General features: G+C 32.5%; 1 protein-coding gene across 6 annotated transcripts in view; it reads right to left on the bottom strand.

The window, feature by feature from the left end:
• LRRC7 (leucine rich repeat containing 7) overlaps positions 1-13,102 on the bottom strand; it is a 643,523-nt gene that overhangs the window by 354,148 nt on the left and 276,273 nt on the right. For all 6 annotated transcript variants that reach the window (XM_063625223.1, XM_063625216.1, XM_063625222.1 and 3 more), the window contains exons 6-7: positions 8,527-8,616; positions 5,111-5,167 (exon numbers count right to left, since the gene is read on the bottom strand). In XM_063625223.1, the coding sequence (XP_063481293.1) occupies positions 5,111-5,167; positions 8,527-8,616 (147 nt within the window). The remainder of the gene's footprint in view (positions 1-5,110; positions 5,168-8,526; positions 8,617-13,102) is intronic.

Below are 13,102 nucleotides of genomic sequence, written 5' to 3'. Positions count from 1 at the left end.
TGGAGTTCAGTGGCATGATCTCTGCAACCTCCGCCTCCCAGGTTCAAGCGATTCAGTTGCCTCAGCCTCTCGAGTAGCTGGGGTTACAGGTATATGCCACCATGCCTGGTTACTTTTTGCATTTTCAGTAGAGACGGGATTTCACCATGTTGGCCAGGCTGGTCTCAAACTCCTGACCTCAAGTGATCTGCCTGCCTTGGTCTCCCAGAGTGCTGGGATTACAGATGTGAACCACTGCTCCTGGCCGATACTAGGTGTTTTGATGTGGCTTATGTTACAGAAAAGGCAAAATAGTCTACTTCTAGGTGAAAATAAGAACATGTATATTCACAATAGGTTATTCATATACTGAAAATAGATACAACTTGCATTTTAGAATTAATACTTTTCTATATTCCATAGCTTTTTTCAGATTCTCAGAAGGGTCACTGACCCAAAAGATACTGTCACTACTTCAGATTTATCTTTCCACTTAGAACTTCTTCCAACAACTCTTAGCATTCTTCATCTACCAAATCCATCCACTTGCCCAATTTTGAATATGTTCATCAGGTTTTACTGTATTTACTGATATTGCCCCAGTAATTCTGTTGGAATATATTCGAAACATTCCTCTCTTAGGAAGTGTTTATGACAGCAAAGTGAGGTATCATGCTTCATGCCTTGTGCATCAGGAGACATGAATATTTATGTTACCTTAATTTATGTTTCTTTTTCTTCATATTACTTCATAGTTCATAATTAACACATGCATTTACATAATATATTTTAACTCTAGTTGAAACAAAGTTAGTCATGGCCTTGATAAATTATTAATGAATGAGGCCTTATTTTAACTTTAGGGTATTAGAAAAATTATTCTCATCATATGGAAGAGTTTTATTTAAAGTTAAAACCCACTATTATTACCAACCATTTATATGATGTTATGTTACTTCTGTGGAAAATATTTCTAAATTTCATTTAAAAAATTGTTTTTATCCCTTCATTTTTATCTTGACATATATCTTGTTTCTTGATGAAATATGACACATTTTAATAAAAAGCAAAGATGTTATACTATTTTCGTATTTTATTTAGTTATTATAAATATTAATGATATGAAGTTATTTTTCTCCCTGTCATGTCTTAACTGTTATGCCCAGCTTGAAACCATCTGGAGAGAGAGAAAATGTGTGTAGGGTTATAAAATCCAAGTCTGGGCTATCAGCTATTGAGCCCAATCATTTGTCCTTGTCTGACTTCATGCGCTCTCCAAGACTAATCTGATTATAATGTTGGGCTTCCCATATAATTTTCTAGGGAGAAAAATAATCGAGTGACGCAAAATGTCCAGGTCACATGACAGATACTTGTCATTGTGAATCCATAGCTCAGCATTCTGGTTTGGAATGTCTACCGTGTTTAAGGCACTGGAGAGTCCGCAGTGGCCGAGTGGAAACAACCTCTCAGTAATGATGCTTACACTGTCTTGCGGAGATAATCTCCAAGTCAACAAAGAGTCGAAATCGAATAGAGAAGGGTAAGTGCTATGACGAAAATCAAACACAATAATGAAGTGCTATAAAGAAGAAGGGAGACTATCTTATATGACATAATTGGGGAAGGCCCCTGAGGAGGCAGTATCTGAAGAGAGACATGAATCATAAGGAAGACCTAACAATGCAAAGATGTGTGGAAAGAAAATTCTAGACAGTGTAAAGCCTCCAAAATGGAAACACACTTGTTTTGTTCAAGAGGAACACCAACATAGCTGGAGTTCTGGAAAACAGAGTGTGTTGTGCTGACATAAAATCCCCTGTGCCTTTGATTTGTGTGCGTCGGCCTCCTGCATCTGATGCATCTAGTATATGTCAGCACTGAATTTCTAGACTAGCAATGCTGAGAACCAGACCTGTGGTAGGAACCTCTACAGTGGACTCCATGAATCCCTGTCTCCTGGTATTTATAGTCTTAACGTTGTTTTCTTCCATACTTTGGAAGAAATGGTCCACATTTGGTCTCTGTGATGAATAGCATATGGTAGACATCATAGTATATCACTTCTGAGATTAGATTATAAAAACACCAAGGCTTCTGTCTTAGATGCGCACTCTCTCTCAAATCACTTGCTCAGAAAGAAGCAAGCAGCCACATTGAGAGTAGCCCTATAGAGAAGCACACGTGAGCTTCCATAGGAAAAGAATGGAAAGCTTCCAGTCTATCACCGGTGAGAAACCCATTTGCCAACCACCACTTGAGTGAGGTTTGAGGCAAACCCTGGCCCATTCAAGCCTCAGGAGACACCCTGAGACAGCATCACCGAGAATCTAGCTTCTCTTCAATCCCTAACCCTGAGATACTCTTACACAGACAAATGAGGTAAGGAATAAATAAGCAAACAAATAAGCAAACAAAGGCTTGGTTTTCCCTTGACATTTAACATTCATTTGAATTCTCTCTACCATTTACACATTTTCTGACTATCCCTCAAAAAACACAGTTAGGAAGATAATTCTTGTGTAAGGAAACACTGTATCATATAATCTAAAAATTTTTCCTTTTGGCAATCTAGTTATTTTCAGAAGTTCACTGTCTTCTATTATTACAAATAATCAAGACTTGACTTTCAATGAGTTTTAGGCAAATGCATATCCAAAGGACTTAATTTTATTACTCCTTGATGTATCTAGAGGAATGATCATAAACATTATAAGGAAACTTACAATACTAATTTGTTTCTGTAACTGAAAAAAATTATCCTAGAATTTGCATACATCTAAGTGTCTCCATCAGTTTGCTTAAAGGATGTACATCTTAATGTATGTTATATTATAATTCTTGCACACATTCACATTTTGCACAGATTGCTAAGCATATAAACTTAAAAGATGAAAAGAAGAGAAAAGAACTAACGATCCAACATCTTGTTTGTATCCCTAAGGAAATCATGAGTTATCTCTTCTCAGAATAGTTATTGTTAAACTAAAATTGTTTTTCCTAAAACTATGTTTTTACCTTTATTTTTATTGGGCGTGCAAAATAAATGCTACTATAATGCTCTCATGTAGCTTTAAGTTACATGAGATATAGACTGGCGATCAAAAGGTATAATACATAGTGAAAACGAAGTTTATTTTTATTCAAAGAAGAATTTCTTTCTGCAGTTCTCATTCTATAGACCCAAAACTAAAGTTATCTATATTTTATGCCTGAATTTGGTTCTTTAGATTTTGGCCTGTGAGTTATAAAATGAACACACTAGATTGCAAGTAACTTTGAAAATGTTTCTTAAAACATAAAAGCTGTAACAGCTATATAAGTTATATATGTATGAGTCTATCAAAGAGACTCGACATCAGTCCTAATATGTCTTTACAACATTTTTCTATGTCCAAATTGGTTTATGCATATTATTCTACTTAATTTAATTCTGTTTAATACTGGGCCACAATCTCAAAGCCTGCACAATTATTGTTGTTATTATTGTTCCTCATCACTCTGATTTATTCACACAACTATTTCATATAAACTCCACATTATCAATCTATATCAGGTTTTAATTTATATTTAAGATTCATATTTAAAGATATATATTTAAGATTCGTATTTAAAGGCATATATTTAAAAAGCTAACAACCTATGTCAGGTTTACTTTGTACTTCAAATGAAAGCCATTATTTGAGAACAGAGGGAAAAGGATTCTCCTCTGCATACTCAATACTTTTTCCTTGACCTAAATGTATATATTTAGGTGAAGGGGACAACTGCTTTTCTATCTTGGTTTAGCTTTCAGTTGGCAATGTTTCCACTTACTTTAAATGTGGCAGACAAAAGCATGAGGGATGGACTCAGTGGCACTAGCTGCATTTGCAGGAAATTTCCACTTGAACAATGAACACCCTCAACCGTATTTCCACCAGTTTATGCACCCAACCTGGGAGGGGTCCCCTGGGTTAGGCCCATACCCAGTGCTTTAGCTTAGAGAAAGGCATAATTCAAAAGTGCAGGATGGTGAAACATGCAGATGTTTCCTCACTTCTATGCTCTCTCCTTGTCTTCTCTTAGGGCCGATTAAGTAGGTGTTTTATCTTTATGTATATATTCAAATTAAATCCATATCATTATTGAAAGTTATTTTCATAATTGTGGCATTACATTGCAATGACAATTGTAATACACAATATCGTACATAAAATGCACTTGAAGGTAAGTTGTTGAAATATTAGTCAATCCAGTTTGCTTAGGAAAAGGATTTAATAAGTAAAAAATAAGGTTACATTTTGGTCCAGCAGATGAATCTAAGTACTACTGAAATGTTTAAAAAATTAGTCACTGTACTCAATATTTTTCTATAATACTGCAGAAGGGTGATAATAGCAACATAGTACTTTAAATATTTTCATCATAACATATACCAGTCATACTGATTTAATTGAGTAAAATCCCATTTTGACTTTCAAATATAGTTAACTCTGTAAAACACAAAATTCTATTGTTACACATGAATAAGGCAAAGCTGGGTGAAACAAAGCATTTTATTATGGTAAACATTGCATAAAATTTTAGGGATCAGTTTTTACTTTAAAATATCCTATATTTTTATATAAGCCAAATTTTAAATAGACTAGTAAAAATGAACAATTTGCAAGAATATATAACTTTTAGCTAAACTACTTTACGATCTCTTGAAAACTTTTAATCTTTTTTCCTAAAAATTTCTGGCATATTCTTGATTTAAAAACTGAAAGATATACTACAATCCATAAATTAACTTGAAGAATTAAGCATCTTATTAGGTTGAACCTTGTGGCACTATTGTTTTTAGCTATAAGAATGACAATTTCATATGTTTTAGTGCGATAATTTTCTGGCATGTATCTTCAGCCACGAGAAGAAACTTAAGTGAACTGTTTCCACCTTTATCTGTAATTACAGTTTTATAAAACAGAATACATTCTCATGTAATATGAATTTTTTACAGTATACCATAATTTTTGGCCTTTAGGAAAAATGTGTAGATAAATTAACTCAATTAAAGTGCCAAAACACAGATAAAATAAAAGTAGTTATTTTTCTTACTAGTGAAAAAAATCACAGTTCAAAATTCAGAAAATACACAGTCACTTACTTTGGTAGAGTTTTCAAGTGATTTTCTCTTAACTCCAAGATCCGCAATTTGACAAGTCTACAGAAATGAATTTTAAAAATTTCCTCTTAGTATTTCTGTCTAAAAAATTATTGAATAAGATCTAGTATTTGGTAGCACTATTAGGTGTCTATGGTTAACAATAATGTATATTTAAAAATAACTAAAAAAGTAGAATTGGAATATTTCTAACACAAAGAAATGATAAAAGCTTGAAGTGATGGATGCCCCAATTACCCTGATTTGATCATTACACATTGTATGTCTGTACTAAAATATTGCATGTACCTCATAAATATATACAACTATATGTACCCAAAATAATTAAAAATTAAAATAAAAATAAATTTTACTATGGTAAACTATCATTATCACTATTCAAACAGCTATGTCCAAATATTTTTTTTTACTATGGTTATAGATTTTAAAGAAATATACATATTGATTATGAGTAGGGTTACATCAATACTGGGCAATGACAAATATCGTTTTCCTAAAATTAACTGAGATATTTTAAAGATATCTTTGGATTCTGGCCTTCTAAATTTCGTATGTTTTATGCAAACATATTTGTTGTTTAATTTTATGCATTCAATAGATAATTGAATGTATACTAAATACCAGATGCTGTGTTCACTGGAATATGGCAATAATTTCTCTCAAGAGATTATAAATAAACCAAAAAGCAAATACTATGGCATAGAGTTAAAAAAATGGGACTTTGTTAGGAAGACAAACCTGGGTGAAATCCAAACTTTCATACTCTGCCTCTCTGACACTGGGCAAATTAATTAACCTCTCTTAATTCAATTTCCTTATCCATAAGTGTGTGACAGCAGTATCAAATTTATATGGTTTGGAACATTAAATAATGTAATACATGTAAAGAATAATTTCTGGTATATCACAAGTTTTAATAAGAATTGGCTATTATTATTTTCATCACTTACACAATGGGAGAAGTGCTGCAATATACCATATTTCACTGACTCTCAGGTGCATATTTTAACATTTATGAAAAGGTTACGCATTTAAAAATCTGTCACATCATCTGTCCCGTGACAATGCTGGGGTTGGGGAAATCACGTGAAAAGAAATGAGAGGTATTCATAGTTTCTGTTGCTTGAGTAACATTTGTGATTAGGAATGCATTTCACACTTAGTTACTTGTTAAGTTTTGCAGTCTAGGACACACTATTGTTATTCATGTCCATATTGAACATTAAAATGTACCCAGATGAAGCTACTTTAGAATAGATATTAATTGGATTCTCTGAATTCTTCATGTTTTGGGAAACATTTTACTATTTGAAGTTTTTCATCTACGTCTCCCATATTTACTGTACGTTTAGGTTTTCGTGTAGGTATCTTTCCCTTTCTTTTTTTTTGCCTCCTATCAAGCTTTTTATTTACTTTTAATCTTACAACGATTAATCTGTATATGAAATAAAGTGATTCAGTTCTTCACAGCATGAGTATATTGCTAGTAAAGGAGATTTCTTAAACATTTGCATGTCTCAAATCTTGTCAACAATTGTACTAGTAGGATATTTTGTACTGATTTTGGCTTTTAGGAGCACAGAATCTCAGGTTTTAAAAGGAATTTTAAGTGTCCTCTTGTTAAACTATCCAGTTGAAGGTTAAAGACCTTTTTAGATTACAATAATAAAATAGAGCATATTTTTTGTAGGCAATTTATTCAAAATTAAATTCTATTTTCAAATGGTTTAGGTATTGGTATTATGTTTTTCACTTGCCCAAATCTTTTTCTCACATTAGGACTACTTACAGAGAACTGATAAAAGTTCAAGAAAAAAATGTATCTTAAGATAATAATTAAATATTTTCTGATTTGATAAATCCAAAGTGTATTGTAAGGCTGTGTTCAGAAGCAGAAAGGCCAGGCTAGTTTCTATGGATGACTGATGAAATGCCAATTCATTTAGAAGCCAAGCAATGCTCTTTGGACGCTCTGTGAATTTTAAAACTGCTCAAGTATATGCTGTTCGTAAGTGTTGTGATGGCATGATCTGCAAAAGTAAAGGAACCTGGGAAATGTTGATGTGCTCTCAGTATGTAAATGGAGGCTGTCACATGTTAAGTGACTTCATTATTCAACTGAGTTCTGAATGTCCTGTGCGAGCTTCAGTCAACAGATTGGTGTCAAGCTATACTTGGTCTATTATTTGAACAATTTCAAAGACGATCATTTACATAAATGCAGTTGACAGTAAACTTAAAAATGTCCTAGCTATTGAGATATATCTTTTGCACAAAAAAGTTCATTGTAGAACACCTGAAAAATATTGAAAAACATGTCAAGATGACAAGAAAAATTATTCATAATTTTACTTCTAAGATGCAGTCTTTTATTTCATACAGAGTCATATTCATATTGGAAACATCTTAAGAATTTTAAAAAATACTTCCTTAAGATAATATTGTTATTATATAGTATTATCATATAGATGAACCATAATATATTTAACCAATATCCTAGACAGATGTGTGATTACACTTTTTTCACATCGTAAATAACAATAAACTTGTCCATAAATCCTAGTGGGATATCTGACAATGGCAATAGACATTTCTAGAAATGATTCACAAAGGCAACGGTTGTAAATATTTTCAAAGGTTTTAAAGGCATACTGCCCTGCATGAAGGTCATAACATTCTGCAGTCCTATCAGAGGGCATGACATCATCTCTGTTCTTATACTCTAAAAAAAAGGTTTTGCAGTATGTTGGAACATAAAGGTCTTTTATTATTTTAACTTGTATTATATTTATTATTTGTGAAGATAGACATTTTTTATGTGTTCCCCAGCCATTTATATATGTTATTATGAATTGTTTTTTCTTGTAATTCGACCAGTTTTCTCTAAAATCTTTGCTTTCATGTTTATATGTAAGAATTCTTTCTATGTTAAATATATACAATTTGTTTTTCATATATAATGAAACTATTTTTTCAATTTATTGTTTTACCTTATATCTTTGATTTTCTGATACTTTATGTTAAAAGTATTTAGGTCATCATATCTATCCATTTATGATATTTTTCTTTGCTTCTATGCCTATAAAGGTATTTCTCAACAAAAGAGCCATAAATATTCATCTCCTTTTTTTCCCCCAGATAATTTCTGCCTTTATTTTTTTTATATTCAACTCTTTAATTCATCTAGAATTTATTTGACTATTAATGTCATGTAAAGGCCTAATTTTACTTTTATTTTTTTGCAAAAGTTTCATTAATTAACAGAGTTTCATTTATTGAATAATAATGAGGCCTATCTTTAATCACAACTGTCACTTTTGAAGTCTCATCAACTGGCACTGGTAAAGCACATACCTAAGGTGAAATATAATTGCCTAATTTAAATTTCTTATTCTTACCTTCCAAAATTGGCTGGAAGAAATTCAAGAAAGGCGTCATTCAGGTAGAGCTGGGTCAGGTTTAGGAGCTGTGTGAAGCCGTCAGGGAGTCTAAAAAGGAGTTAAAGTTTTAGTCACCGCATTGATGTTGCCATAGAAACAGAACAAAAATATGTATCTCTGAGGAGAAAAAATAGAAATGTAATACATTTTTCAACTCTCCTTTGGTATTACAGTAGTGAATTTATTGAGCATGTTGTTACAGTTAGAAAATTTTGCCTGTCATTAAAGTAAATAGCATTTATCCACTTCCATGCTACTCTCCTATACTAAGATTTATGTCACTGCTAAAATCAGCAACATCATCTCTTATTGCTGGCCTAACCTTATGCACGCTAGCCAGGACATCTTTCATGGAAATCTCAAGTTGTTTGGCTTGTTTGTAATTTTAAAACTAATGTTCCTTTTTCAACGGAATATTCACATATATAGTCGGGCAAGAGTATCCAGTTACTATTTCACTTAATCATCAAAATTTGTCTACAATTTGTTACAGCGATGACTAAATTGCCCAGTATGAAAAGTGAAGGAATATGTTGTCCCCTTAATGAATAATTTCTGTAATGCCTGCTCAACATGTATGTAAATCATGATTCAAATTGGTCTAATTCATATTTATTAAAAATGACAAAGAACATTGAAAATATAATTAGACAATCATAAAGGCTATAAACCGCATCAAAAAATTAAGAAAGTAACCTTTGGAGAGTTTTAGAAATTAGACAAAATAATTATTTTAAATGTAAAACGATTTAATTCAAGGATTTCTCAGGAGACGTGTTTTTAGAGGAATATTAATTTTTTATTAGTAAATTTCTATTTAAACATTTTTAATGCTTTTATGTACAGTCTAGTCCAGATTATGTTATTTTATAAAATACTCTTAAATAGCCTTCAAATTTGCCTTCTCCTCAAATTACAGCCTATCTTCCTCCTTGCATTTACTTATTTAAAAAACTCCCTATACTCATTGCTTTTTATTACTACTCAAGCCATTGTTTTCTAGCATCTACCTCCACTCTATTACTGCAAATGCACTTACCAAGGCCTCCACTGACCTCCTAAGTTCCAATCTCATTAGCCTCATTTTATTTCAGATCCTACACTGCCTAGCAACAGTTGCCATCACTGCTTGTTCTCTCCTTCTTTGCTTCTACTACAATTTCCCTGCTTCTCCTCCTGGGACATTACAACTGAGTTTCATTCCATGGTTTCTCTTCCTATGTCCAATACATTCTTATATGTATATATAAAACACTTATATATATACATATAATGTTTGTATTTGTATGTGTGTGTGTGTGTACATACATATACATATAAAAGAACATATGTGTACCCACAATAGAATGAAGAAATAGAATCAGTATCTTTGAAACCCTCTGGGTGTCCCTCCCTGTCTACATCTTCCTATTTGCCCCACAAATTCCTGAGTCATGTTTACTATTCTGTTTTGAAACAGCTTTACTACAAATATTTAATTCCCTAAAACAAAACATGTTGTATGGTTTTGCATGGTTTTGCACATTATATAAATCAAATCATACTAATTACATTTTCCCAAGGCTTTAAAAAATTTAGTATTAGATTTAAAAATCCATCCATTTTTGATGTGACTGATTGGCCATCATAGCATAGTATTCCATTGTATGAATAAAGAATTTACCATTTTCCTTCTAATGAATACTACGGTCGTTTCTTCCTCTTTTTTTTTTTTTTTTTTTGAAATAGAGTTTCACTCTTGTCTCCCAGGCTAGAGTGCAATGGTGCAATATCGGCTCACTGCAACCTCCACCTCCCAGGTTCAAGTGATTCTCCTGCCTCAGCCTCCCAAGTAGTTGGGATTACAGGCACCTGCCATCACGCCAGGCTAATTTTTGTATTTTTAGTTGAGGCAGGGTTTCACCATGTTGGCCAGGCTGGTCTCGAACTCCTGACCTCAGGTGATCCACCCACCTCGGCCTCCCGAAGTGCTGGGATTACAGGCATGAGCCACCGCGCATGGCCTACAGTTGTTTCTAGTTTTTCATTTTGCTATTATAAATATTGGCTTTTGTGAATATTTTTGAACACAGAGTATACATTTACAAAATATTACTTAAGTTATATCCTTAGAAGTGACATCATTGGTCACAGGGAATGCAATTCTATGTTTACTAGATGTAGCCAAATTTCATTCAAAATAGTTCCACCTTTTTTCCGTGTCCTTCCTAACCCTTGGTTTTGTTAGCTTTTTTCATTTTTGCCAATTTGGTAAATATAAAATAGTAATAATAATCATTTCACTGGTTAGTTAGGAATAAAAGTTTATTAGCAGTATTTGTTTCACTTCCTGTGAAATACATGTTTACTTATTTTACCTATTTTTCTATTGGTGCCCCAACCAGAGAACTCCTTGCCTTTATAATTTTGTTGTACACTGGAACAAATCATGATTGCCTGCCCCTTTCCTTCCTGTTTGAAGGCTTTCTTCAGCGGCTAAAGCCTGGTCTGTTCATGCACCTGGTAGCTCAAGTTCTATGGAATTAATGTCCCTCTCAGAGACAGTACTTAACTAATGACAAGTAGGAATATAAATGCCTCTGCTCCCTCTCCCATTGTGTTTGATAACTCCGGTATGTGTTTTACACTGTTACCCAGAGTTCCCCAGAAAGTTAAAGTCCAATGGCCAAATACTGTAAAGAGCTTGAAAAAACACTCTCAACAAGTATTTCCTGGGTTTATCTCCTAAGTACACTGCTTGTATTCTTTTCTAAACATCTGCTTCTGGGCAATCTAAAACAAACACATTTATATATTTATACTGATTTATGGCAATTCCTTACATATTCTTAGTAATAAGTCCTCAATGTCATTGATAGGTTCCTTGAAACTGCAACTTTAAGTGAAACTATGTATAACAAAACAATTTTTTTATCTTCTCTACGACATTATAATGAAATAATGTTGAAGGAAACAACATTATTTGAAGACCCGCTGTATGTCCTTTCACTTAAAGTTGCAGTTTCCAACAACCTATCAATGGCATTAAGTGAAGACTTACTGTATATTAATCTGATATTGGTTATTTTCACTGTAAACATATTGTTCTAGTTTGTATTTTGGAGTTGAATTGTGTGGATATGATTTCACAGAGGATGTTGCCATAAATTTGCTTTTAAGAGACATAAGATTTATGAAAGTAGAAAAGAAAGAGAAGGGAGGCAAGTGAAAAATGAAGGTTTTTATAGTGTAGAGGTAAGAAGACACTTGAGATGTGTAACAAAGAGAAGATGAGCTCTGTAGCATATACTTTACGTATGAGAGTATCCGAAGTTAATATTTAAGATTATCAGCAGAGGGCAGGGTTTACAGTCCTTGAATGCTCAACTCAAAGGTTTGAACTTGATCTTATAGAAACGAAAGTCTATGGTAGGTCATTAATTTTCTCTGTGTTTTACTTTGTTGTAATGCATTACAGCTCACATCCTGATAGTATGACAGTTGTTATGAGGATGGCACAGATGTTAAATACATTTCAATTGGAATTTAACTATTATCTTTGATGTCTTGTAATTCAAAACAACTAGTTACATACGACTTTTCAAAAAAGATGATCAATATGATACATGTAAAATTAGACGAATGTTAAAACCATTAATCTAATAATTTAACAGTGTCACTACTCAGTAAAAAACAGCTCTTAAAATACTAATTTTCTATTGGTAGGGACAAATAGTTTTCCTATATATCAAAACTATCCAGCTTCTCTCAGTCTACTATTCTCCATACGTATGTAATACATGATATTGTACTACTTCTTTGATCAAAAATATACTTCTTTTTTGCTTCTTCTTTGGTAATGCTTATGCCCTAGAAGAATCTGGCTTATTACACAGAACATTTTGTTTCAGAGTTTAAGAATCGACCACATTTTTCAGATTCCAATAAGAAAACTGGACCAGCAAAAATAGGTTATATGAAAAACCAGCATTTCAAAGTAAGTCTGTTTTTATCAGCCTGGTTATAAAAAAAGATGTATTGGCATTTTCTATTGAACTTTCCTTCTTAAAAATGTAGAGTTAAGAATATGATTACATAGTATATCTTATTTAATGACATCTATGTTTTATTTCAACTCACTTCAATGTGAATTTATTGAATGGTTACTCTGCACTTAGATTCAAAATTAATGTCTTCTTGATTTTCCTCATAGGATTCTGTTCATAGATTTAGTTGAATGTTTATACAATAATGCTTTGTACGAGTATTGGAAATTTTCTATTCCTGGGAAAAAATATAAATTATTTGGGGATAAGGAATTTTTAAAATCTCTTAAACTGTCCGTTATTGTACTTTGAAAATAACATACAATGAAAAATGGATTCGATGTTTTTGAAAAATCATCTATGTACAGTCAGTAAGTCTGCCAAAAAAGATTTTCAAAGAATTTATAATTCAAAGTAGGACATTTGTGAGAGTGAAGAGGCAGCTATTAATAAATATGCCAAATCAAGAATAGTAAACAGAGACGATTTGGGCAAACAGAGACACTTGG

Source organism: Symphalangus syndactylus, chromosome 12 (assembly GCF_028878055.3).
Source record: "Symphalangus syndactylus isolate Jambi chromosome 12, NHGRI_mSymSyn1-v2.1_pri, whole genome shotgun sequence".
In the NCBI taxonomy this organism is placed as follows: Eukaryota; Metazoa; Chordata; class Mammalia; order Primates; family Hylobatidae; genus Symphalangus; species Symphalangus syndactylus.
Note: the sequence above shows the minus strand (reverse complement) of the source record. Positions and strands in the feature narration are given on the sequence as shown.